Here is a 27,907-nt window from a genome sequence, read left to right as displayed (position 1 = left end):
CATTGGCGATCTTCCTACTCATCTCTAGTACAATCTGTTATTACATACATCTACTGTAAGATAAATATCATGATAGAAGCTTGTCTTATATCTGACAAAATAAGTTATAAGACAAAAACAATTGCGCAAAATGCAGTATTATCGTAGGACAAATGGTTAAAGCTGAATTGATTGAACAAAAAGATTATAAGATATAAAATAATAACATAAAAACACAAAACAGAACAAAATACTGTTGAATGGAAAACGATATTTACGAAGTAATATACGCGCGCGCGCGCGCGTGTGTGTGCGGTGTACACACACACATATATATAGACAACGTTTGAAAGTTCTAACCTAAAATTTTCGAATAATGACTATTACGTTATTTTTTAGCTGATAAATATCGAAAGAAATGCGGATAAATATTGTGTTGATATAAAGGAAATTAAAACTTTTGTTTAGTAATATATAAAGATGCCAACAGTTATAGCACTAGATGTGTCTTTATCAATGAGGCGTCCTATATTAGGAAGCGGATCTGGTGAAAATAATCAAATTGAACAATTAACAAGACATAACTTAGCTGTACATGGCATAAATGCATTATTACATTATTTGCAAGCAAACTCAAAATTAGAATTTGTGGCTTTAGTAAGTCCTTTCTCAATAATAAATAGTTCCTTATTACTTGTATTACTTGTATGTTTTCATTTTACTTTAGGTTGTGTTTTCCTCATTGTACGAAGTTATTTGCCCATTCACTCGTGATTATGATAGCATACGTTCAAAATTACAAAATATCGAAGAATGTGACAAGACTTGTATTGAAACTGCTCTTCATGGTGTTAATAATGTTATTATGGCAGAATGGGGTAATACTACTGCTTGTCAAGTAGTGTTAATCACTGATGGTAATCCTGGAGTAGGACCGATGTCTTTAGGTGATTCTTTGAATTCCTTAAATGTAACAAGAGATGTAAATCCATTTCCACTACCTTTTCCTTATCCAGGAAAATTAAGCGTTATATGCCTTGCATCACAACAAGGTATGTTATAATATGATCATGCAATATTTCAGTAGTCTTAAATATGTTAAGTAATTTTAATCTTTTGTCAGATGCTGGTTTACACGCTGGTTTACCACTGTACCAACGTTTAGTTGATCTTGCTGGTGGTGATAGCATAGTATTAGTGCCTGAAGCTCCACTTTCAAAACATTCAGTCACAACTTGTTTTCAAAAATTATCAGAAGCTAATTATGTGTCTTTTCAAGGATATTTGAAGTGTGGAAATTTGGGTTCTCGCATTCTTCTTTCACCAGCACCTATGGTAAATAATAAAATGTAAAGGAAACTTACTTCAGGTTTTAAGCAAAGTTGTTACATTTCAGCCATACACTAAGAAGACAGATTTTGAATTAACATCTGGGTTAATGATATCAAAAACCATAGAAATTTGTGGATTTATATCGGTAGCAGATGTTGGTAGTCCTAGTGCTATATCTAGACATTTAGTGTTACCATTAGCCACAGAAAAGAGTCCAAGCATGCAAGGAATATCTTTAGAAGAAGATTCAGATACGGATGAGAATGGAGATGAAGGAAAAGTACCATCCTTTTGCGTGTTATTACATGGAGCACTAAAGGTAACAAAATTTCAACAAATTCAATATTTTTTAATTATATAGAAATTATAGAATATATATTTTCTATAGGTTGAAAATATGGTAGCTCTCTGTTTGTTAAACAGTGAATGGTATGGATTTATATATTCATGGGCAGATACAAAAAAAAAGTCAAATTTAATGTTAACAGTATTAGAACCAGGTTTAGATGTTGTGCCTTGGTTAGGTAACTTCAGCAATTTAGGTCCTATTGATGCAGCTAAAGGTACTGCTGTTAGTTTTCCAGTTAGGCCAAATGACAAAAGGAGTTATACTCAAAGTGGACCTTCTTGGATTCGTCAAGGCGGGTTACAGTCAGATATTCAGAAAATTTTAAGGCATGCAAGAAAGTTACCTGAGAAAACTCAAAACTTCTATAAGGTAAAGTAATAAGAGACAACACAAAATTGTTGCGAATATTCTTATTCATAATATTTTTATATTTTTCTGCAGGAGGTGAATCGATTACGTAAAGCTGCATCATCAATGGGATTTATAGAACTTCTAGAAGCAGTGGCTTGCATTTTAGAACGAGAGTGTACATTATTACCTCCAAATCTTAATCCTGACTGTACAATTCAAATGGGTCATGTAGCTTCATTGATAAGGAAACCAGAGTTTCTAGAACTTAGATACAATATACCACCAGCACGTACTAGATTTCAACATGGAGGATCGTAGATGAAGTAACAACATATCTGTGACATATATATATATTTATATAAAATAACAATCATTTTTTTACATTAAGAATAAGTTTAGTATTTTAAATAGTGATTTATTAAATACTTTGGAGATACACACATACAATTATAATTTTTATATTACAAAGCTTATTGTCTATTGTTTTTTCATATCCTCGATAATATAATATAAAATTTCATATAAACCTTTTGCAGTTTGTACACTTGAATACTGATTGAAATCTGGAACATGAACAAATAGTGTTTTTTTAGGTGCAATCTGTAGAGATTTATAAAATATGTATTCACATAAATATCTTCCTGCATTGTATGAAATACAAGCATTGCATTTTGTTTTGTCTGAACTTTCATTAATTATGTTACAAATTTGTTTGGCATTGATTTTAGTTTCAAAAATTTCAGATTCAATATTACTTTCGTCTGGACATTTGTTAAATATATCTTTTCTTAAGTAACCATTACTATGAGCACGACATTCTATAGTTAAACATCGTGCTTGGCGACTTACTCCTAAATGTAGAACCACCTAACAAAAAAAAAAGGGAAAATAGAAAGTTGCTATTCGAGTGGTAAGGTGTAACTTGATTACAAATCAAAATTTACTATAGGTTTATACTCTTGCCAAAACTTTGGTACATATTTAGTTACATCTTCATACGAAACTGGAATCTCTTTTACGATTACTTCAACATCCATCAATTCTTTCGAGTTAATGCATAGTTTATTTAATTCTTTTGCAGCTTCCCAGCTAGCGTTAACGATATGATTATCAAATGGACCAAATCCGGTTACTAATACTGTGTACTTTTTATTAATTTCCATTGTTAAATTCAATTATTTCACTTGAAAAAGCACAGTTTCCTTTATTTCAATAATATTCGATTTACACAAAACTTTGCTGTTATCATTTTGTCACAAGTTGATAAGAGTGATCTCATAAAGATCTGTCAATAATGGAAAAAATGCTATTTCACTTACTTAACCATAATGTTCTATCTACATTCATTTATTTGATTTCATTGTAAATTGCATTTTTTTTTATATCAATTTCTAGGATATATGATCAAGAACGTTTATAAACATCAAATGAATATAGCCTTATAAGACATTTGACGTATAATATTATAATTTATTTGTGAATCTAAAATATATTTTCTTTGTCGAATGCGTGAGTCGCTATCTAGTTTGTATCTTACCAATGATGCACAAGAGAGAATCAGTTGGGGAAAATGGCTGACGATACATTAGGTGATGTTTTGACAATTTACTCCTTTCATTACATTAATTGAGAGAGAAGTGTGTTATATTTTAAGATATGTCTTCAATTGTATTGTGAAATACGTACTTTGGTGAAGACTAAAAATATTTGTCGACACACGTGCCTAAATTGAAGAGGGAAATCTTGTCAAAACTTGTCTGGACGTGTTTCAACTAGCTGCCATTAAGAAATGTTCATTATGAACGTCTGAATAATTCTTTTCTATAGCCTTTGTGAAGATATTATGCTATAGGATTTTTATATTGCTGGTAAATATGTATATGTAATTAAAATTCATATCTAAAGTAGATGAAATTTATGTTTGTATTAAATAAGTCTCCTTTTGTTAAAAATTGATGCCATTTTACTTTAAAAAGAATAAATAATTGTTTTACAGGGAAATAACAATTACTTGCAATATTTTAAAACTAGATAGTCTTCTATTTTAATTGATTTTGAAATAGTATACTTTGTTGTAGATAAACGAGACCTCCTTCGATTGAATCGATTGGCAAATTTATCTGATATAACAATACAATGATATTGTATAACGTAAAAGTGTTAATAACATTTCTGTAGAGGAGAAATGGAAATGAAATACTTTTGAGGGCAATAAGATGCCTGTCAATCCATTCAATAATGGGACAGCATTTCGCTAGTCTCAGGGAATTTTTTAGAATGGATGGTGAAAGGCAGTCTTCCGAAACATGTACTAATGTTATCCAGCCAACGCAATTAGAAATGATGAATCAAGATGATATAGAAAATTTATTGAATTTAAGTTTGATTCTTCATGAAGAATGCAAGACAGATGGGAGTTTGGATAATGATAATTTAAATTTAGACCTAGATAATCATAATTCTAAATTTGAAACTTTATACAGTCAACCAATCGAGACACAGGATTCAAAAAAGATTTATAATAATGGAAATATTACTAAGGAAATATGTTTTAAGCAACAGGAAGCGTGTTGTAGTAGTTCTGGGGGTAGTAATACTAGTAGTAGTTCTGAAGATAGTCCTATAAATCCTCCTTTAAGAAGATCTTCTAAAACATTATCATTTGGAAAACGAAAAGGTAAAAAATATATTTTTTGTCTTTCTCATGTTTATATGTTTGTTGTGGATTTTATTAATTTGTGTTATAAACTGATATGAAATTTAATATTATTAGGTAAACAACGTAATAAGGATCAAAGTCCAGTGTGTACTCATATTTTATCTTCGAAAAAGAAACGAAGTAGCTGGGTATTAAAATTTAACTGTGCTAAGAATAAAAGTTCTAAAAGTACAGATATTATTCCTGGTCAAGGAAATACTAGTTTAGATTGTGTTTGCACTGGTTATAGAAGAACCGAAGAACACCCTATGGGAGCTGGTGTTATATTTAATAGTCGGTCTGCTCCTCAAAGTCCAGTGCTACGACCGCTTCCTCCCAGCCCTGTGATCGACCTTTCAAGATTCAATCCAGAAGAATTTCCTATGGAAGTATGTCTTATTGCATCTGTAATAAACTTGTGTATTAAACTTAGTACTTAATAGTCTGCATTACAGGATTGTGACAAAAGAGCACGACTACAACGTGCACGAGAAATGGAGGAGGGAGTCGAACCTCCTCCGGGTTATAAACCTAATTATCCTTCGGCAATTCAAGTACATCCAAATGGAATAACAGTAGACAGTTTGGCAGCTTTGTTCCAGGCGCATGCCGGTATACAAGCTGCTGCTTTGACAGCGTTATCACAAATCGACTTTACGTTAATTCCAAATATCGAGAGGCCAGCGCATACGCAGGTAGATTGATTAACTTTTACCGGAAAAGAAGGAATAATTGATTTGAATTAGGTTGGTGATTATTAACCCGTATTTGTATATATTTTCACAGGTTGATTATGTTCATTGTCTTGTGCCAGATCTTAGATCAATTACGGCTTGTTCTTTTTATTGGGGTAAAATGGATCGATACGAAGCTGAACGTTTATTAGAAGGCAAGCAAGAAGGTACATTCTTGTTACGTGACTCGGCCCAGGAAGAATTTATTTTTTCTGTTAGTTTTCGAAAATATGGACGATCTCTGCATGCCCGAATCGAACAATGGAATCATAAATTTAGTTTTGATTCGCACGATCCGGGAGTTTATGCTTCAGAAACGGTATGGAATATAATTGAATTTTTAAAAATATAAGTATAAGAAAAAGTACATGTAAATAGAGGTATACGATGTAATATATACTCTTTCCAGGTGTGCGGTTTGATCGAGCATTATAAGCATCCATCGTGTTCTATGTTCTTTGAACCTATGCTTACGATACCATTTCATCGAAATTTTGCTTTTCCTTTACAACACTTATGTCGAGCAGTAATTACTACACGGACGACATATGATGGTATAAATAAGTTACAATTGCCAAAGACGCTTAAGAGTTATCTCAAGGAGTATCACTACAAGCAAAGAGTACGAGTTAGGCGATTAGATACTGAGAATGATTTACAATCAGATGGAAGATCCATATCATATTTACCTTTAATATAAATCTCTGTATTCATATTTAATAGAGTTTGTCAGGCATTATTTTATTGATTTTGCATTCGCATCTATCACTTTATTACAGTGATATATGTCTTATATATAATAGCAGAATTAATATCACTGCACGGGTATCGATATATATATATAAAAGCTATAATTAATTTTTCGTGAATGTTATAAAACTGAAAAAGCTATTTCATTTTTTCTGGTAGTATCCGTCCTTTGATTTCACGTTGTAATATATTGCATATTTCCGATTATAATTACATTTGTTCGATGTGTATCTCCATGATCGCAAATATTTCGGATAATTAATTTAAGAGTTTGCAAAAAGGCCGATTTGGAACTACTACTTCTTTGTTTATAATATTACAATGTTAAAGATTAAAATTATGTTTGCAGAACACTTTGCGCTTAATAGAAAGATCACAATACATATTAGCAAACAAATCATACGCATATTCTACATAAAACGAAACATTAGTATAATTGACATAGTAGTTGTCATTTTTCATTTTATCATGATCTCTTACATTTGCATCACAAATACATCTATATGTTAATTGAAAAATAAGAAAAAAGAAAAAAAACAGTACCATGTAAATACATTAAAATAGCAGTTTGAAAAATATTGCATATTATAAGTTTTATGTAATTTAGTATTGAAATCTTTCTTATCGTGTCTTTTTTTAACATTTATTTGTAATTTAATTTAATCGATATTCGTTTGAAGTATAATTTGGTTTATACATTATTTTAATTATGGTTAAAAAGGATTAAAAATATCTGAAATCCAATACCATTGTGGTGCTTTATATCAGCATATACCTGTTGACTTTTATTTTTCGAAAAGTTTGATCTTCTTGCTCTGTCTATTTATATGAAATGCCAGTTGTATTGAAAAACTGTCTGTGTTGATGTTTGCTGTTATTAAATACAGAAAATAGCAAGAATATGTTCTGAATGTATGTAATTATCTTTGACCTTGACAGAGTAATTATCAGCAATCACATTACACTTTGAAAAATGCCAATATTTTATTACGTATAGAGAGAATGAATGCTTAACATTTTACTATACATATAACACACATGGTCTTGGATATATAAAAACGCATTTCTTTATATGATAAATTAAATTAATTTAATTTGTAAAGTAAAACGTTAATTAGATTAATTTAATTTATTAAAATAACGTAACAGATTAATACATAACTTTGAATGTAGAAATTTACTATTGGTTTAACATGCAATATTAGTATAAGTTATAATTTCTTTTTGCTTTAGTCAAAACACAACATAGTATAATTGTGTTACAGTAAACACAGTGAATTAAGACAATATTTCTTTTGAGTGTAATGCGTATTGTATAACAGGCAGCATTATTTTACAATTAAACCAGAAAAAGGAAAAGAACAAAATGATCAGAAATATATCTGTATATAATATAGGAATAGCATATTAATTTTCAAATGTTTCATCACGATACTTTGTTAACATTTTTGAAATATATAGACTTACACGTTATAATATCGTGGTCGTGTAAATTTTTACTGATGAAGTTTCGTGTATATTTTTGTGTAGATTTTTAAAAGGATACTAATGAAGTTTCTTTCCCATTCTTCAACCATGTATAACTCCGTAACAAGCATGTATCTAAAGTACCAATACTTTAAGAAAGAAAATAACCTTTGAAGTGGATTAATCATATTTGTTATTATTCACGAGATGCTCCAATCGAAATAATGAGGTTATGTACTAAGAGTTAAAAATAAAAAGAACGTCAAGCGAGACGATGCGTTGATAAGTTGATACCAGTTGATATATAAGATAAGTAAGTAAGTATATAGATGTGATACGTACCAACATTAAAGCGTGAAGTCTCACGAAAAATCGAATTCGATTACTCGAACAAATGATTAAATTAAAACTATGTTTAAGCCAAATGTTAACAATTCCTTGGGAATCGACAATGAAACGATAGAAACAAATTTCAATACACTATCTTTGATTGGATTATATATATAAGGAAATGTATAAAAAGAAATTTGCGAACACCATGACTACCATTAACTTACAAATGAGATTATGGGGAAGATCTTATACGTATATATATCATTTTGAAAGAAAAGATAACAATTTTAACAATAGCATCAGGATTTGTAGAAACTCTATATTACTATTTAAGAGAGATTTTTTAATATATAATCGTTAAAATTTCTCAATGTATTTTGCATTTCTTTATACTTTGCTACGGAACAAGCTTCTTCCAGTGGAAGCCATTTAAATGCTTGATGTTCGTGTGACAATCGAATTGGTTTCTCAGGATCTAATAATTCTGCTAACCAATAAATGACAATTTTCGGTTTCCCATTTGCTTCGTAATTTTGTTCTTCCTTCACGTTTTCGAAAATATTTAAATCATTAACCAATAAGCCCGCTTCTTCTTCTGTTTCACGTAGCGCGGCTTCCATGTCTGATTCACCAGGATCGACATGACCTGCACACAAAATATAGGAATCTATCACATGCATAGAAACGTAGAAACGGTACCGTTGTTTCCTATAGTTCGCAAAAAAGAGATTCGACTCTGTTAAAAGGTTAGGTGCTGAAATAACGAGTAAACGAACGAACGATTATACTACAAACCTTTCGGTGGGGTCCAATGATGCGTGCCGTAAGATACTTGCATTAGAAGATATTCGATTATTCCTTGAACACGTCGAAATACAACGAAACCGCAAGCGCGTGTCGTCATTGTGCGTTCACTTAAAAAATTGTTGCTAGTGTTTATGTTTCATTCAGCCACGGAACAGACAGGCAAGTGGCGACAAAATAGCGACAAGAAAAAGCTCTAATTTAATTATTTATGAAATTAGATTCGAATAGCTCGACGACAGATGTTATTCTATTTGAAGATTAATGTAATTAAAAGTAAAAGACTAATGTAATTAATTTATTAAAGTAAAAATCGCATGGAATTGTCTATTCGTATCTATCCATCTATCTTAACACACGAATAGATAAAGCTAGAAGAAAAACCAGAAATATCGTGCAAGTATTATCGGAGAGCATTACAGGATACGTTACGGTACTAGGATTCCATGACGATTCTGAGAAATGTTCGTGAGAAATAGATATTATTCTCTGAGAAATGAAATGTTCTGTTTTGCCTCGAGTCATATATTGTTTAACATTTCTCCTTTTACATCAGTGAACAGGAAACAAGTGTTTTACATATTTTTGTAGAAAGTCGAGGTTTTGGATATTCGTAATGAAAACGCGGATTTATAAATAAAAATAAAGAAATATATATTGACGTGTTTTTCAATTTTGTCTTGAATTTGTTTTCCATTTTGCATTTTTTAGCATTCTTGTTCGAGCGATCGTATCACAGAACATTATGGCATGTTAAAAAATTGTTTAAAAGGATAGAACATTTACCCTGTTGCGCGTGTACAATTTTGAAAGGAATTGGGAAACAATGTGTGTTACCATTTTATTATAAATGTTTCTGCTACATTTTGTTGGCTAAATACCGATCACCAGAAAACACTTAGCAAAGCTGTATGTACGTACCTATCTACAAATTGTTACGTGTATGTCGCATATGTTTGTCCGTGTGTTGTGTAGGTGTGTGTATATATGTGTGCGTGCAGGGCGAAGTGATGTCACTGGATGGATGACGAACCGAACCGAACCGTATCGAATCAAACCAAATCAAATCGAATCGAACCGGATCGGACCGGATCAGATTCGGTATTCGTTTCTCCCTCTATCGTTTTACTACTTACATAATAGAAAAATCACAAAAGCTTTTTGTTTCGCGGTGCGGCGCGATGAGGGTAAACGCGCGACACGAGCGAACCATGCGCTCGCCGTTTCGAATCGCTGCGCTGGTGTGTCATCCGTTCAGCTTTTCCATCTTACGATTTATTTGTCCACTAGTATTCCTCTTAAACTCGAGTTCTTCTTTTTAAGCATCGATCATCAATTTACATATTTATTTGACGAAGCAAGCGAATGGCGAGCGGCGAGCGAGCGAGCGAATGAACGAACGAACGAACGAACGCACGGACGAACGAACGAACGAACGATCGCACGGTCGCACGAACGCACGAACGCACGCACGAACGCACGAACGCACGAACGAACGCACGAACGCACGAACGAACGAACGAACGAACGAACGCACGAACGCACGAACGAACGCACGAACGAACGCACGAACGAACGCACGAACGAACGCACGAACGAACGCACGAACGAACGCACGAACGAATGTGTATTTATTTCGTTACAGTGGAATACCGTTTTCGCGCCTACTTGCATCTTACAGGGATATATCATTAACGCTACCGAAGGATCTTATTTTGTAACATTAATTCATAATTGCTATGGTAAAGATACAGTTTTCTACAGTATCGTGTCTTTTTTGCACAACGACGATTGCATCTGGAATTATACACAGTGCTGTTTCATTGACACGCGTGATCATTGCGAACAGATTCTACATTCTTTTTTTTTCCCTTTTTTCGTTTACTACTTCCTTCTCTACTTCTCCATGTCTGCCATTGCTTCAAACTTCTTCTTTCTCCCTTTTTATCTGTTCCTTTTGTTTTCACGTCCATTTCTTTTCTCTTGTTTTCTTTTCTTTTTTATGCGTAAAGGAATCGACAAAGGGAGAGTTTACGGATCGGTAATTCGGACAGCGATTCGACTTGTGTCGCAAGGATCTTCCGTTCGCTGTATTACATATCATTCGTCGAAAATCGTGTCCGACATAGCATAATTATTCGTATCGAGCCTCTCGATATGAATAATATTTCAAAATACGAAGCTTCATCGAAGACTAGTCGAAAGACGATTTGCTTGCAACTTATTTGGGTCATAAAAGGAAAAGATATTGATGAAGTTACACTTAAACGCTATACGCACAGTAGTTAATCGTAGATCGAAAACTGAGTTTTCGCGAATTCGTTCTACGAACGCGAGAACGACATTGTCACAGATCGTTGATAATAATACTTGGTCGTTATCGGTCGTTTCCGGCGACTCGAAAGAACCATGCACCGGAGAAACATGCGCTGAACAATGAAGAGTTTTCATCGAATCGAAAACGAAGATTTTGCTCGACGTTTGGAGGCACGTTCGTGTGGTTTTTTTTTAACGCGTGTTAGAAACGTGAAAAAATCATTCGAGTTTTGTATTTATTTAAATAAATTAGTCATTGCCTGCTGTGTAATGTAGACGATCGATCTTAGGCAAATATAAAAGGATCGCGCGATTACTCGAGTCTCGAACTTTCTCTCTTTTGTTCTCCTTGCTTTGTTTGCACTATTCTTCTTGTCTTTTCTTCTCTTTCCCTTGCCTCCTCCTCTTCCTCTTTCAGCTCCGCTATTCCTTTCTCATTTTTTCCTTCCCTTTTTTCGCCGTTTTTTTAATTTCTTATTTGCATTCATAGTGTATGAGGCTTCATTTATTTGGTTAATTTAGTACCTTCGTATATTATATTATGTATATACACCAAGTCTCTCTAGACGCCTCTACATTTACAATAATTCCTAATTTAAGTTCATTCAACCGCGAATACATCTGCGAATAAAAGGTTAAATAGCGTAATAGTATATAGCCAATTACAATACTTAAATATAATCTTACATAGTATCCTTCGTAGAAATAACAGATCTCGTTATCGACGATGTCGTGCGCGCGTGCATATTTGCTAGGTATATCGGAATCGCTTCGGAGCAAAGTACTTACTTGCATCGTTACTCGCGCGAGATATATACGAGTGGATTCGATCAATAATAATCCTTAAGTTACGATAATTAGTAGCTCCTCTTTCTCTATCTTGTTCCGACACGTTTAACATTGTGTCGTAATATTATTGGTACATTATTGATAAAAATAAAAATAAAAATATGTATAATAACAATAATAATAATAATAATAATAATAATAATAATAATAATAATAATAATAATAATAGTAATAATAACGCGTTAATTAATTAATTTGGCTGATGCCTACAATGTTGCATAGTTTTTAAACTTACGATATAGATAAAAAAGTAAGGTGTTGTAAAAATATTTGAAAGGATAAATGGTTGGGCGCGGACGTGTTGATACATTCGCGTAATATTTCGAAATGGTTGAATTTCCATCAACCTTCAACGAATGACAAGTGTGTAAAGATGCTTTTGTTACGAGTAAAAGTCTACGTATTCCTTTACAGATTACTCGAATAGTTTGATCGATTATGTACAAAGAGACCGCTTGTCTTCTTAAGTGCTCTTCACATATAAAACAATTTGAAAAGTGAACGTTGCGAAAAGAAAGACTCACGACGTAGTAGATGTTCTGCACAATGCGCGCTCGATCGAACGTCTCGCTCTAGAACATTCGTTTTTCGCCGAAAAATGCGGTTCTTCATCCCCTTGTTCCCTACCTTGTTCGCAGAGAAGACAGTTTGTCAATTCTATCGATACGCGTCGTTAGGCACAGTTTACATAGAACGTAATATGTTTTTCATTAACAAGTTTCGGCCCTGACGATTTAGCGGCAAGAGAAAAGAAATTCGAGAATAAAGAAAGCTCGAGTGTAATTCTAAAACGGTAGAATGTAACCGAATATAAGATTGGCCTGAGTTACGCAAAACGGCAATTTTTCAGTTTCACCGGAAACAGTGTTGTAACATCGATAAAATAACTCTCAATATATAATACTGTAAACGCGTAGCGTTTCAAGTTCTAACGTGACAGGCCACCGCTCCTGTGTAACGTGTGCATGATCGAGCATGTCTCGAACGATCGATACGACGATGCGTACGATACCCTCGAGGTATCGAGGTTGTCAGGAACTATCCTTTGTATACCAACGAAAAGAACGTCAAAATCGTGTTACCGCGATCGTAGCGTTCGATGATAATTCGACATTTCTCTTCTCCTTTTTCCTTCTTCCTTTCGCCTCGCCTCTTTCCCATTTCCGTGGCCATTGGATTCTTTCGTTCATCGTTGTCCGATCGGCAAAACACTCCATTCTCCTCGCACTCCCAATCTTCCCGTCATTGTATCGGTCCGCGTGCAGTAACGATTTCACGAAGAACCGACTGTTTCATTTCGTTTTGGCACTCGGGAGTATTTGAATACGCGCGCGTTCAACGGTCACGGATCACAGTATCTTCGAGGCTTCCGAGTAAATAGCAGGACGACGACGTAACGCGTTGATAGATCGATGATCGACGATCGGTGATCGATGATCAGTGTGAGAGTTTGATTCGGCCGACGTTACTTTCGTTGTTCGACTGGGACAAAATTCGGGCAATTGTTCAAACGAATATTTCTCGGTTATTGGTTTCGGAACGAGGGTTAGAACCGGATCCAGAACTGGAATCAGAATCGGAATCGATATCGGTATTGGTATCGGTATGGGCGTTGATGTCGGTGTCGGTGTCAGTGTCGGTATCCATATCGGTATCGGCGTCGGCATCTGCATCGGCGTCGGTATCGGTATCGGTATCGGCATCGGCATCGGCATCGGCATCGTATCCGGCTATCGGCATCGGCATCGGCATCGGTATCGCTTGTCGGCATCGGCATCGGAATCGGCATCGTATCGGCATCGACCGTCGACGCCGGCATCATCGGCATCGGCATCGGTATCGGTATCGGTATCGATATCGGTGTCGGTATCAGTATCGTCGACGAGGTTAAAGTCCCAGAAGAAAGAAAACTGAAAGTCGTCGGTAACCGTGAATTTGCGTCATCGATCACGAGAGCGTTATGGGTTGGCGCGAGTGGATAGAGCGCCTGTTGTCGGCAGTCACAGCTTGAGTTCGTTCGCTATTTTGCTAGCAATGTTTTTGAAGCCGATCGATGTGCCTGAGATCCGTTTGAACCGTACACCGTTCAGAGAAAGTCGTGGCAGTTTACAGACTTCTATCTCCCACTGTACTTGGCTATCTGTAGCCGCGTCTCCATGTGCGCACAGTAGCAGGAACCTTTCGCGTTGCTCGTACTGACACTTATTGGCGTCCAACACCTAGAGAATCGATCGACACACATTAGTAAATCCTTTATGCTCGTCGTTACGATATTCGAAATTCGAGAAATATCAGAGTTTCTACGAGACAACGCGCTACAATCATCGTTATACTCTTTCTTTTCTTTATTTCTTCTACGAGGCACACGAACAAATATATTAAAAGGATATTTTAAGGATATACGATCCATTGCAATACCTTTCGAATTTCGGACATGATTTCGTTCGGATCTCGACTACTCGTGGTTTTCATACTCCAAGTGAAACGTAGACTGCGTGGTTTAACTTGCTCGTCGTTAGTGGTTGCTCCGCTGTAACAAAAGAACGTTTTAACCCCTTGCCCTACGATTTAAATTCCGAATGCGACCAAGAAAAAGTGTTTGTCGCCTGTATGTAGCCCGAACAACATACGTTTCATGCTCGTGTTGTTTATGATTGACCCGAAGGGCGTATCACGAGTCCAACTCGACGTTGTAGATCAAATTTTCTCGATCGAGTTACGCGTTATTCGTACGAAAATTTTCGAGCGACTGAAACGTATCGATTAATCGTCAAACATTCATCTGTCGTTACCGCTCTTTTTCTGCGTTCTCGTGTCGTATCGCATCCATGTCTCCCATTTCCCGTCTCGTCGTTCACAGAGATCTCGATAGTTGCGGAACACGTGCATTAAGATTTCGTAAGCCGTAGATCATTGAATGATTCGAAAGACGCAACGTAAAACGTGACATGCGTGCACACATGCATACATACCGACACTTCTATAGGAGAAAAAGCTAACAATTTTCCCGAGAAACGTGTCAATTATACGTAAAGACGGTCAAAGATTTCGAATTTGAAACAGCGTGTATCGCGGTTCTCTAACGTTCGATTTCTTTTCCTTCTCCTTCCGTTGCATTCCGTTTCGTTTCGTTTCGCATCGTTTGAATTATCGGCGTGCGGCGCGATTACACACAGAAACTTTCTTCCTTTTTTCTTGCTCGTCTCGCGATCGAATCGTCAGATATGGAAAAAAAAATAATCGATCCGACCTAATACATTTTAATGTAGTTAAAATAATCACACAGCTGTAAGATAAAAGAGAAAGAAAAGAAGAAAGAGTATGTGAAAAATTGAACGAGGAACGTTCTGTTCCTATGACATGTATATTGCTGTCTATCCAGCCGATCGTTCGGCTGGTTCGTATACGGTACACGGTATATAGTACGCAATTACGATTATTGCGTGGCAAGTAACGCATCTGTATCGTATACGTATGCTTCAAGTATATACATCGGTGCTTTTCTATCGATACACATGTGAAACATTGCTCTTCGAATAACGAACACATTGCTTTACAGAAAGAGGCGTCACTCTATTCTACGTCGTAATGAGACTGTATGGATTTACATAGCAGTTAAGCGTCGATAAAGAATAATCCAAGTAAAGATACAGATTCGAATGATTCGCGATAACGAACGAAATCTTGAGAAAAAAAAAAAAAAATAAAAGAGAAAAAAAGAAGAAAGAAAGAGAAGAAGTAGTAAGCGGTGAGAAAAGAAAGATAAAAAGAAAGAACGAGACAACAGAAGAGAACAAAATGGATAAAATACGAAATTAGAATGTGTGGACCATGGTATTATGGTATGTAGCAACGTACCTCACTACTGGGTGCTTGGGAGGTACGGATGGGTCCATGGGGCTGAAATAACAAAACAAAGGTAGTTGCAAATACTAAATATGATAAATCATCAAATCAAATTCAGGCAAATTCAGTTCATACGTTTAAGCACCACCATTCTTTCTATCACCATCGCATACCTATCGCAAACATTGGCGAGTTATACCAGAGATAGTTCTAACGGTAGATAGCATTGATTAAAAGAGTCAAACGAATTTTATTACCGTTCTTTTCTAGCATTTCAGGGCAATATAAATAGAAACGAAGGTTAATCGAGTGCTTGTTACTCGTCTACGATGGTCATACATGTTGTCAATGGTACAAAAATACGTCCACGTCCATTTCCTGTCTCAAACGTTCGAGCATCTACAGTTCGAACTAAAGCTAATTGCACGCAACGCTTTTAACAAAAACAATATATCGTACAACGCACACGTAGAATAATTGAATTGCTTTTGAATAGAGGATTGAGAAATAAATTGATACAACACATGTATAAGGCAGTTTTAACATATTTATTAATATGAAATTATTACTATTATTGCTTCTTAAAATTATTTTAAATAATATTTCTATTCACTTTCTATTAGCTATTTACTGCCCTCCGTATCGTAAAGATCTAAAGTAATCGCCTTTCAGATAGATCCATGAAAATGATCGGTTCTCGGTCAAAGATCCATCGACGAAAGGGGGGGGGGGAATCAAGAAAAAAGAAAAAAAGAGAAAAGAAAAATGCCAGACGTTTAAACAGTTGGATGAGAGCTGGAGTGCAGCAAAGAGCATTTAATATCATTTACAGATGTGCTATATTGGTAAATCTTGCGTATAAAATCTTGCGTTGTTGGTGTCATTTCTCTTTTCCTTTATCCCTCCTATCTTTATACGTATTACAATATGCACGACAAATTCAAGATGCTTAAATTCCATTTCCTGTATCTTTCTCCCGTGCGCGTAAACTAGCAATCTACTTGGAGATCTTGGGAATGCGTTATCAATTTTTCCTTTCCATCGCCGGAATCTAAAGAATTTTTCAATGGAACCCAACGTTTTCTTTCGATTCTATACGAACGCGCGTCGTATGACATCGAAGATTACCAAGTTAGGTAGAGTAACTATAATAAAAGAATAATAAAAGGAATTTTCGGTCGATGATTAATCGCGACGAACTGTTTTTTTGATTTGAGAAAAACGTTGGAATTAACGCGCGAAAAGATACTTTTGTATACCAGCAGGCAACCTCGTTCGATCGACGAAAACTCGTGACAAAACAAAAAGACTTACGGCAGTTTTAATCGTTAAATTCACCCAAGGCCTTCATTCATTCTTTCGCTCGTTCGCTCGATCAGGCACCCACTTTCCTCATATGATCCTTTTCTTTCTTCACTTACACCACAACGTATTACAAATCTTTATTTTACTTTCTTATTCTCTCTTTTGTAAGTAATGGTAGTTATCGTATCGTTCGGTATGTACATATTACGCATTTTCATCGGACTGTGTGAAATTTGTATCGATGCTTGAAAAACTAGTGCATAGGTTTCGTATTCGTTTCATCGTTCTCTTTTTCTCTTTTTTCTTTCCTTTTTCTCGTTTTCTTTTTCTTTTTTTTTTTTTATAGTAAAAATACGCATGAAATGTATAACATCGAAAAGAGGAAGGCACGCAGTTTCGACAATGATCTGGTTTACGCAATATTCGAGACCATTTAGACGATCAATTACCTGACAATTATTTGACAAAGAGGACGCTCGTATTTAAATATAGGATACTGTTTGCTCCGTTCTTGTGGTTTGCTTACGTATCTCTCGTACAAGTTATAAAACAAATAGGTATTCGCAAAAATATGACATCGATCGTAGTGGAAAAACGACTTCGAAGTTTACGAATTCGTATCATCGGGCGTGAAACATTGTTGCGTTAAAAAAAAGGACGTTTGAAGAATAGGTAATTTTCTGTTAAATCGCGATTACCATAAAAAATAAATTGTATATGATTTTACTAAATTAACTAACTAGCGTACTACATCAATTGCGATAAGATAATATCGCATATAAAAATATGGAACAAACCGTTCGAGTCTTGTTCGTTTTAAATCTTCGACATCTTCTCTTTCTTTTTCCTCCCTTTCTTCTCTTTTAACAAAAGTCGCGTTTCTCTTGGACGCTAGAGATAACCCATTGTTTTAAAACTTGACCTTTTCTTTATTCTTTCACTTTTGCCTCGCACTTGCTTAGTATTGAGATCAATTACGAAACAATATCGTATTGCTTTAATGCAAAAGAAATGGAAAACCTGATGTCGCTTCGCTCTTTTTCTCCTTTTTCTCTTTTCATTTTCCTCGTCCGTTTGTTATCGTAATTATTACTATTAATATTTCTTTGCTAAATAAACTGTTTAGCGGTAGGAAGAAAATGCATATCCGCGCAACGGAATAGTTTGCTGTTCGTTTACGCAACTCGAACTCGAGAATTGAGCTGCAATTCGAAATTCGAAGGTGTCTGAAGGAAATCTGAATTTCCAGGATAAATAAGTCGACGAGCAACGGATGGTTGCCGTTTCGTTACGGCGAGTATGTTAAAAAAAAAAAAAAAAAGGCATGCGGAGGAGAAAATACAATGGAATGCCTTTGATGATATACGTTACATCGTGTTTCGTAGCGATTCGGAATAGAAGTAAGAAAATGCATCGCGTGTCGATGGAATCGGATCGACCGATTCGTAACAACGGAGTGCGAAGCACGAACGTTAGATAGGATAAGAGTGTCAAATGTAAAAAGGGAATATAACGAATATAAAATAACGAATGCGAAAGCTGCTTGTTAGCCGATAAACGGGTGCAACGTGTCTGATATCGATTCTTTGAGAATTCGTCGCCGAATTCTTGTACGTTCGACGATTCATTGAATTGTTCTCGGTTCTTTTTCCATTTTCTGAGATATAATTTATTTTCATCGTTACGTTAAGAAGCTGTACAAAATACTTTACGAATGCAAATACTGAAACTACATATCATGAAATGTATGAAACTATATATGTCATATATTTACATAAATTACACGCATATGTATATTGCGACATACATGTACATTCGTATAAAAAAAAAAAAAAAAATGCATTTTCGGTTAAAGAAAAGAATCGATATAAGAATCTTCTTATAGTCGATGATTCAGTCGAGTCTATCTTGCTTTCAGTATCGAATAGAAATGTAACAATTGCAAACTTAAACATAATTCGCGTTTATTTCCGACGTAAGGCAACAAATATTTTGGATATCGATAGAAAAAAGGAACAGACACTGATAAGTAATGGAGAAACAAAGAACGAAGAGTCGATAGAACTCGTAACGCTCGGTTATTATTGCGATAACGTGTGTTAGCTGTTCTCCCATTCTCTCGGATTTGAAAGGGAGCGATTAATAACAAGAGATCGAATAAAGCGATGGTTGAAGCGTGTTGGCGTAACGAAGTGACGAATAAAATTACGTGGTTCTACTCCGGAGAATTTTGCTCGCGAAACGATCGACGAGCGAGTTTAAAAAATTATCGATATCCAACATATTTCCTCGAATTTACGATGTATCATCGCTACGAAGTTTTAACCATTTCTCGATATATGTCTTTGATACAAAATCTAAGTAAAAATTATTATCAGACAAATGAAGACAGAAAGAAAAGAAAATAATAGGAATACGCTAATGTTAGAAGTTATAGTCGGCCGGTCGATCGGACTTTAATTACTGTGCCGGTAAAATGTCTGTATATTGCCGTTGCTTGATATTCAGCGTGCGGCTCGCTCTCATTTCGGCTCGAGGGAAACAAGGCGAGACTTCAGCCTTCACTTAGAAAACCTGTCAACGTACGAAGAATTCTCATGTACTCCATTATTGTTGTGAAATGAACCGTGTGACGTTTGTTAGTACAATTATACCACTTTTACGAGGACTAAAGGATAGGTATTCGTACGTTTTCGGTAACAAAAACAAAGCTATAGAACGTTCACGCGATGGACGACGATTGACGAACGTTGTCGCTTCATCGACAACGTCGAATTCGTCGGTAAAACAAACGTTCTGGTCAACTGATCGGACCTAAAGTAGACAAACGACAATTACTTTTCGGGAAAGGTCGCGAGGCTAACGAGGCAAAAACACGCTGACATTATTAAGCGGTACCACCTGCATGTTTTCTTCTTCGCGATTGTTAATACGACAACGATGGATTTTACCGAGTGATTTGAATCGTCAAGATTATATATTTTGTCCGTGCGACTTTGGCACTGTCCACGCGTAAAAAGTCACGCTTGCAGCGACATCGTTTCACGCGTATTTTTCTTCTTTTTTCTTTTCTTTTTTTTCTTTTTTTTTTATCGTAAACACGGTAACAGCGATAATGATGGTAACGGTAACGGTAACTGTAACGATAACGCTAAAAGTAATAATATCGGAAACGAAAACAAGAAGTGAAACGAAAATGGAAACGGAAATTGGCAACGATAGCGAGTAACGGTGTGCCACGTGCCACGCGCGACTTAAGATCACGGTACGCGCGAAATACTCCATCTCGTCTTTACCCTATTTCCCCTTTAGGTCTGACAATTCTTTTTCCTTCTCCTATTTTTCCAACGTAACTCTCTTTCCTTTCTTTTTCCATTCCATCTTCTCTCTCTCTCTCTCTCTCTCTCTTTCTCTCTCTCTGTCTCTCTCTTTCTCCTGCTTTCTTCTTCTTCTTTTCGTCGCTCCTTTGTCAGTTTGCCACGAGACTAAAGACAGGAAAACTGGACAGGCGGACGAACGAGCACATCGTACCGCGACTACTCGCGAGCGCTACGCGTTACGTACAAAAGTGGATTAGTCTGTTCGATCAAGTAAACCGTTGAAAAGCGTTCAAAGGATCGGGTTATTCAACAAGATCAGGAATGATCGATTCGCATGAACCAGATCGACGAAAGATCGACGAAAGATCGACGAAAGATCGACGAAAGATCGATGAATTATCGACGATGAGTGGCCGACGTTCGTTACGGTTATTTTAGGACGAAGAAGGTAAAACGAAGCTGACGTACGACGCGATGAATATACGTATAAAAATAGAAAGAGATTATGTATAGATAGGTACGTCTTTAAAAGATGAGCGGCATGAAAGTGCACGTTCACTATAGCTGGCAGGCTGAATCAGGAAAGGCACGATTTTCAATGCTAAGTCTAAGGGGATAAGGCTGCGGGCTGGCAGTTGCGGCGACGACGGCTGCGACAGTGACGGTAACGATGACGACGACGGTAGTGACGATGGTGACGACAAAACAGCGACAGCAACGGATTGTTGGATCGTCGCGCGTCAGGAAGACACTTCGCGTTCCGAAGGATCGTTATAGGATGAACGCGAGAATGTCGCACTCCGTGCGCCTAACGGTAACAATATCGTAAGAACTTTTCTTTTATAATCAACGACAACGATCTGTCGACTCTGAAAAGCTTGACGATACACCACAGAATAACGGAGCGAGAGACGGAACACGTTATTTCTTTTCTTTGCTCTTCTCTTCTCTTCTCTTCTCTTCTCTTCCCTTTTCTCCTCTTCTCTTCTTTCCTCTTCCGTTTCCTTTTTTCCTTTTTTTTCGTTTCGTACTGTCTCGTTCGTTGGTCAAACGCATTCCGACATCCGTGGATCGTTGAGCCGGTAACACGGATGCTGTTACCATTGTTTCAGGCCGATAGAACGCGACGCGCTCGGCTCGCTGGTCTTGCTGCGTTCGCGCGAATTTCTGTCGCGCGCATCGGTCGTTAAGTTTTGCGCGTCTCTACGGCCATCGTTTGACGAAGCTCGAGCGATGTCAAGATTTAATCGGTTCATGTCCTGTAGCATACAATACACCGGTAAACATTAATCCAAGTGTGAAGAATTTGAGCGATGCACCAATGGCTATTATGCTGTGTCGGCAAATCGGACAGAATTTTCGGTTTGATCGAACAGTTGTGTCTATAGTACGTATCGACGATGCGTACAGTGACCATATCGTGAAAGTAGAAAAGATGCTGACGGTGAGACGAACAAGCTGCATTGCTCTCGTTATTCTGTGGCCTTGGGTCCTCGCTTCGAACCGTTTTATCGCCTACGCTTTATCCCTCTACTCTACCTCTATTCTACGCGTACCAATATAACAACACGCATTTTCACTTTTTCCGATTATTGTAATGATTGTTGTATGCGACAAAATCAAGGTTCCATATATAAAGTATAGGTAAAGTACTAAGTCAAGGATATGCCTCGCTACAGTCGAGTCAAAAAGGGATGCACAATGAGTATGCGAGGTGGCCTGAACTCGAGCTGGCCAAGCGGTATTACTATCGTCGATGAATTCTCAGGATTTTCTTTCGTAAATAGGAACGTTCGAACATTAAGCAGACACGATAACGGTACGTTCGCTACGAAGGACACAGAACGGACGACGAATACGTTTTTCCTATAATTGTTCTTGATGCTTTTCTTCTCGGTTAACGAATTATACTCTTATATAGGAAAACGAGACAGGAATCGAAGGGGGAAACAGGTAGATAGATAAAGATAGATGAGAATTAGAACGGTCATTGTCAAGGTGTGTGCGTATATGTATTGCGTATGTATGTACGTTTCAGTCTTTGTGCGCGTGTGTGTTTGTTTGTTTGTTTGTTTGTTCGTTTGTTTGCTTGTGTGTGTGTGTGTGTAACAATCGGTTAACGAAGATAGTAGAGTCGAACTAAAAGGGTGCTATAGAAACCTGAGAAGCAGATGCTTATGGGATAAAGAAACGGCGAAAACGGCGTAGAAACAAATACAACTACGAGATGTATCGTGAACAAGCTACGTTTTTCGTCGCTTTCACTGATAATGGTCGCTGCTCGCTCATCGGGTTACTAATTGATCGTACTGTATATCGTTTTTGCAGTATATTACGTATACTTGTATAGAAATGTTACGTTAAATACGATACGGAAATATTTGACGTATCGATAAGAAATTTTTAGAATTACATAGTCATTGTGCATCCTTAAAACAGAAATATCATATCACATGCAAAACGATAGGTTCGACTCGTTTAAACTATTGTAGCATAAGTATAAATACAGTCGAAAAATCGTTCGTTTCACGGGATTAATTGCTACGCATGCATCGAAAGGCCCACTGTAAAAGCTTCTGTGTTTCCAACTTTATCTTTCCGATATATAGACATTAACGATGATTTTATAATCGGACAACCGTATCGCAAGATCGAATGAAGTACACGCCTGGCTCGCGAATCAGAATCGAACGTATCGTACGTACACCACTTTCTCGTTTTGTCTCTTTCTTTTCGTTCATGGACTATCTTTTTTCTCTCTCTCCTTCTCTTCTTCTGCTGCCGTTTCTTCTTCTTCTTTTCTTTCTTTTACTTTTACGTTACTTCTACTACAACTTTACGTTTACTTGTTCTCCTTCCATTTCACGAAGAAAGAACGTTTATCAAATCGGAGCGTGGTCGAGCGCGATTCGTTCGGTACGCGGATCGGTGAAAAATTTGCATTTCCGAAAAGAATTTCATCGTTTATCGTACAAGGTTGATCGATTGTCGTCCATCGAAATTTTACGATTAGACACTTGGCCGAACTTCGATCGTAAGCTAAAGATATATTTGTGGACGAACGGTGGTACTTTACAGTGGTACATGTACTAGCATGCTGTCGAATACGAGAAACCGTTTTTTTCTGTCTTTTTTTTTTTTCAATGTATGTACGTATAACGAATCGGCAAAACTTACCGTTTGGAGAACCTCGAGGATAACTTGGAGAAGAAGGACGGTCTCGCTAATGGACTAATTGCATTTGTGTCCTGTGTATGCGTATGACCCTAGAAAGTTCATAGAACACAACTATACATGGTAATGGAAAGTTACGCGATAAATAAACTTAACGGTTTAGTTGTTAGCTTACGACGTCTATATCGGAAATCTCGATCATCTTCGATCTATAGATCATTAAAATTTTCTGATCGATACCATTAAAAAAAAAAAAAAAAAAAAAAATGTATCGAAACTTACGAACCTGAGTATGATTTCGCTGAGCTCTATTCTGGCCAGAATGGAACGTGCTACGGCTTGGAACATTTCTCGGAAATGCCGGTGTTGTAGGCGTTGCCAGTCTATTGCTTGGAGATACACCCAAACTAGTTGAGAAAAGATCATGTTTCTATTATTATTCTCGTAATTGATGGGTAACGCGCGTGTCTATCGGTGCATAATACGTATATACATGTGTACTTATGTATATACATATCGATAATGTTTGCTTTGCCCGTGTCGGTTCTTTTGCTAGAGATTTGTGCATTTAAACGATACGAAAGATTCCTCGTTTCCGTTTCGTACATCTTATGGTTACAAACAAAAAAACAAGCAAAAGACAAGGATGCAAAATAAGAGAAACATAGGATGTAAAGTAAAATGTTCACTTTTCACGCGAATTCTTCCGTGAGGTTCAAGGGGGCAGTTGTAAAAGTAGATAATGCACAAGCGATCTTTGTATGTCTTGCAAAACAAGCTTCGACAGTCTCAGCTAAGAAAGCGGAATTTGAAACGAATTAGTTTGGTTTATCTAGCGAAAGTTAGATGATTGGCGGGTATGAAATGTAACGATACAGTTTTGCGTTCTATTTGCGTATGCGTCGACAGGACGTACGATTGTTTCGAGGTAATTTGCTCCATCGAATTGACGAAACACCGATTAAATTCGTATCGGTTAGAGGAGAAAGAATTGGACACGTTTGCAAGATCCGAGTTATCGATACGTACGCGCGCGTGCACGTAGCACGGAAAATTTCGTTCGAAACGATAGCCAATTCGATAGGACGACGACGTCGCGATCGTCGTATCTGGATACTCGACGATTCCGACGTTACGTTGCGATATTCTTTTCATTACGCCGAGGCGTATGCTGTCACGCGCGTTGCTATCTCGAGGCACACGCAAATTGTCGCATTGCCGCGGTGCTTACGTTAAACCGTTTCGTGTTATAACGTATGATTACCCGCTAATTTTAAAACGAAAGACAACTTGGAGCAAAAATGCAGAATGGCGTTTAGCTGTTCGTGTGTGAACACGGTGATTGTAGTCGTAGGCGCAGAATTATGTGCGAGAAACAAGGTAGTTTGGATAAATGAGAAACCGGTGACCAAAGCCGATGATCGCTAGTAGATAACTAACAACGACGATACTCATGCAAATTAGAAACAGAAATTAGATAAAACAAAGGTGATTACGAATAAATGACCAGAAACTGTCCTAGGACGAACCTACGAGGGCCGATTTGCATCGCGAACAAGACGTTGTGCAATTTCTACGTTTCTTTCGAAGCACGAACGCGCCACACACAAGTTCTAGTTGCCCTAAGAGAGTTAGTGGCCCAAGAAGGAAATAAATATGTAAAATATGAACGAATGAAAAGAATGTACTCGAATATCTTTTGCAGTTACTGTGTGCTCCAATAGTCTAACGTAAAATTCTGCCGCGCCTCGTTGAAATCGTTTAGGGTCGGCGATGAACGAGTTTTTCCATATGGAACAGGTTCGATGGCCTTCGATGGCCTTCGATGACCGATCCTGATCGAATCTCTTGAGTGGAATTTGAAATCGTATACTTAAACTTTAAGCGATCCCTTTGAATTTAAAATGTACAAAGATTCGTGGTAGAACGATGTAATCGGTGTGACCGGTAGAGCGGTACGTTAGACTTTTGTCGCATATCTAATAGAGGACTGTATACAGGTTGGCTGATAAGGCTTTGAGGATCTGTACCTCTGTCTAAGAGGGTCAGCAGTGGCGAGTAAGGAGTTGTGGGCGTTGCGTGGTTGAGGGTCCAGTAGTGAATGGTCGCTGGGGGGTACGCCACTCGAGGAACGGTGACCTGCGCTGATGCTCGCAGACTTGGTGTGACCCCGCGTTGGTCTAGTGCCCTCGCCAAGGCTGTGTACAAAACTAATCAGCACTCTGCCCGGCCCTACTTTTCTACGATTTCTATAGCTATTCGCGACGACGTTACGTTTACTTTCTCGCGTTTCTCTTTACTTTAGCTTCTCTCTTTTCTTCCCCTTCTTCTTTCGTTTTCTCTTTTTCTTTTTTTCTTTCTTTTCCGTTTTCTTTTTTTTTTTTTTTTGCTTTAAACGTTTCTAAGATTCTCGCTGAATTTCTTTACACGTTCGTAGTCGAATTTCTTGGTGACACGTATCGGAATTTCATAACGGAAGGTTACGTCATTCCGATACGCGAATGTTTCCTTATCGCTTCAACGTCAAACGACATCCCGTAACTCTTTTCCTTTTTTTCTTTTTCTTTTTTTCTCTGTTTTTAGAAACTGTTCGAAAGGATAGGAACAAAAGAAAGGGAAAGAAGAGGAACGGAACGAACCGATGGTGGGTGTTGGTTCGCGTGTTCATTCATCTACGTTGATCGTACTACATAGATACGTAGGTATGTTTCGTAGGACGCGAACGGATTCACTGAAAACTAGAGGAACAGGGTGTGCTACGCGGGGGTTGGATGGGTAGTAGGGGGATACATAGGGTAGGTTGAGGTGAGCGGATGACAAATGAAAATTCTATCTGGCATTGCCAATGATATTAGCACGCGAGAACTTCTACGATAAGGGGAACGGAATGTGACGCTAAAACATAAACAGTGACGTATGTATGATGATGTTAATGACTGTTTTTATACACACACGCTGATAAATCTAGACATACGCTGGTAAAAAACAGAGTAAAGAGATATGTGAATGTAACTGTGATTCGGTATAATTTTAGCAAGCACTTGTATATGTATACACGTTTAATTAGACTATCTGTTTCGGTAGATCTGTCAAGCCATAAAGAAAGTGATCTGCGAACGAACGATTGGCAGGCAGCAGCCAACATGCTAGAGCAACGCAACAAACAAAGAAACTCCCTGGGGCTTATCATGACAGATTTTTTGTTATCGATCGGCCGGTTTTTCTACGTTTGTTCGTTAAAGTTAAAGAGTTAATCACCTATTACGTGGTTAGTAGTCGGTACAACGAAAACATTGTTGTTTAGTCAATAACGGAACACTGTAACGTATATACGATTACACGGGCCGCGCATGTTTGTGCGCGCGTTAACGAAATTAATTTTAATCGTTCGATCGACGTACACACTGGATCGTGCTCGCGATTCTTTCGAATACTCGCGTTCGAAAAACGATCGAGCTGTTACTTTTAAAAGTACCGCGATTGAACGCGGGTAGAACGTATATTGCGTACGATCGCGCGGATCCAGCGTCTACGTTTCATCGAGGCTACTCTACGATCTTTCTCGCCCTTTGATTTATCGCGAGAGAAAAGAAAAGAATTCCTTTTAATAATACGATCTGAAAAACAATTGGATATCACTGTACCTGGGTGCGTCGTTGGTTCTTTCGGTAGACGAGGAGGACGTTTTCGCTTGATCATAGGAGATGGTACTACGTCGACCAACAGAACCAGGGGCAGGTGAGGTAAGAGGCCGACCACCACCTACCCCTGCGTTCATCGTATTGCTCTTGCCTGCCCATGCCCTACCACCGGGACTTGTACCCACGCCTAGAATGAACATTGTCACTGCAAGCCTCATTAGATATAGTTCAACACAAAACAAAGCAGCGTACTTTACTAAATTATAACAAGCATGGCAACGAGTACAAATAAAATTGGGGAGGGGCGCGCACGTGTTGCACCGTGCAAAACACTGCACAGCGTCTCATCCGCTTCCATCCGTAAAGAGAATCGTGGAATTCTGTTTTTCTTATTCGTTGAAACGATAAATGGTAGGAAACGTACGTGATAAATTCTCAGTGCAAGGATCAAAGAGAGGCAGATGCGACGCTAAAATTACACGTACACGTACAATCGTAACTTTGTAACTGTCATCGGTATAAGCGAATACGTAGACGTCGTTACGATCGATGTATTGGTTGAAAAAAGAAAAAAATGTAACTACTTTCGATACACGGTGATTTCGCTACTCTCGGAGAGTAAAGGACTACAACGATCTAGAATTAGCGCACAGCATCGA

The 27,907-nt window shown here is 37.2% G+C and overlaps 5 protein-coding genes across 28 annotated transcripts in view; 2 read left to right on the top strand and 3 right to left on the bottom strand.

Moving 5' to 3' along the window:
* Positions 1-306: 306 nt before the first annotated feature.
* LOC117213050 (integrator complex subunit 14) lies at positions 307-2,362 on the top strand. Its single transcript, XM_033458281.1, has 6 exons — positions 307-636; positions 707-1,031; positions 1,103-1,314; positions 1,376-1,630; positions 1,700-2,029; positions 2,102-2,362. The coding sequence occupies exons 1-6, from the start codon at positions 460-462 to the stop codon at positions 2,327-2,329; spliced, it is 1,527 nt and encodes a 508-aa protein (XP_033314172.1). The 5' UTR covers positions 307-459; the 3' UTR covers positions 2,330-2,362.
* On the bottom strand, positions 2,346-3,376 carry LOC117213057 (pyroglutamyl-peptidase 1). The gene is made up of 2 exons (XM_033458290.1): positions 2,956-3,376; positions 2,346-2,878 (listed from the first exon to the last, which is right to left on the bottom strand). Exons 1-2 carry the CDS (start codon positions 3,172-3,174, stop codon positions 2,489-2,491), a joined length of 609 nt encoding a protein of 202 aa, XP_033314181.1. The 5' UTR covers positions 3,175-3,376; the 3' UTR covers positions 2,346-2,488.
* A 195-nt stretch (positions 3,377-3,571) lies between these two features.
* Positions 3,572-6,697, top strand: LOC117213049 (suppressor of cytokine signaling 5). Its single transcript, XM_033458280.1, has 6 exons — positions 3,572-3,879; positions 4,090-4,688; positions 4,785-5,098; positions 5,165-5,404; positions 5,496-5,762; positions 5,853-6,697. Exons 2-6 carry the CDS (start codon positions 4,250-4,252, stop codon positions 6,141-6,143), a joined length of 1,551 nt encoding a protein of 516 aa, XP_033314171.1. The 5' UTR covers positions 3,572-3,879; positions 4,090-4,249; the 3' UTR covers positions 6,144-6,697.
* A 1,581-nt stretch (positions 6,698-8,278) lies between these two features.
* On the bottom strand, positions 8,279-8,946 carry LOC117213058 (bis(5'-nucleosyl)-tetraphosphatase [asymmetrical]). The gene is made up of 2 exons (XM_033458291.1): positions 8,789-8,946; positions 8,279-8,639 (listed from the first exon to the last, which is right to left on the bottom strand). The coding sequence occupies exons 1-2, from the start codon at positions 8,895-8,897 to the stop codon at positions 8,323-8,325; spliced, it is 426 nt and encodes a 141-aa protein (XP_033314182.1). The 5' UTR covers positions 8,898-8,946; the 3' UTR covers positions 8,279-8,322.
* A 4,841-nt stretch (positions 8,947-13,787) lies between these two features.
* LOC117213061 (serine/threonine-protein kinase MARK2-like) overlaps positions 13,788-27,907 on the bottom strand; it is a 49,429-nt gene continuing 35,309 nt past the window's right edge. For 11 of the 24 annotated variants that reach the window (XM_033458316.1, XM_033458315.1, XM_033458317.1 and 8 more), the window contains 7 exons: positions 27,252-27,453; positions 25,638-25,805; positions 23,894-24,014; positions 23,611-23,699; positions 15,821-15,862; positions 14,381-14,492; positions 13,788-14,181 (listed from right to left, as the gene is read on the bottom strand). In XM_033458316.1, the coding sequence (XP_033314207.1) occupies positions 13,963-14,181; positions 14,381-14,492; positions 15,821-15,862; positions 23,611-23,699; positions 23,894-24,014; positions 25,638-25,805; positions 27,252-27,453 (953 nt within the window). In that variant the 3' untranslated portion in view covers positions 13,788-13,962. Of the gene's footprint in view, positions 14,182-14,380; positions 14,493-15,820; positions 15,863-17,410; positions 19,688-20,548; positions 21,693-23,610; positions 23,700-23,893; positions 24,015-25,637; positions 25,806-27,251; positions 27,454-27,907 lie in introns of those variants that run through there. The other 13 variants (XM_033458295.1, XM_033458296.1, XM_033458301.1 and 10 more) reach the window with 12 other exon arrangements.

The sequence above is a fragment of the Bombus bifarius genome, unplaced genomic scaffold (genome assembly GCF_011952205.1).
Source record: "Bombus bifarius isolate JDL3187 unplaced genomic scaffold, Bbif_JDL3187 scf7180000008490, whole genome shotgun sequence".
Classification (NCBI taxonomy): Eukaryota; Metazoa; Arthropoda; class Insecta; order Hymenoptera; family Apidae; genus Bombus; species Bombus bifarius.
This window is presented reverse-complemented; position numbering and strand designations above follow the sequence as displayed.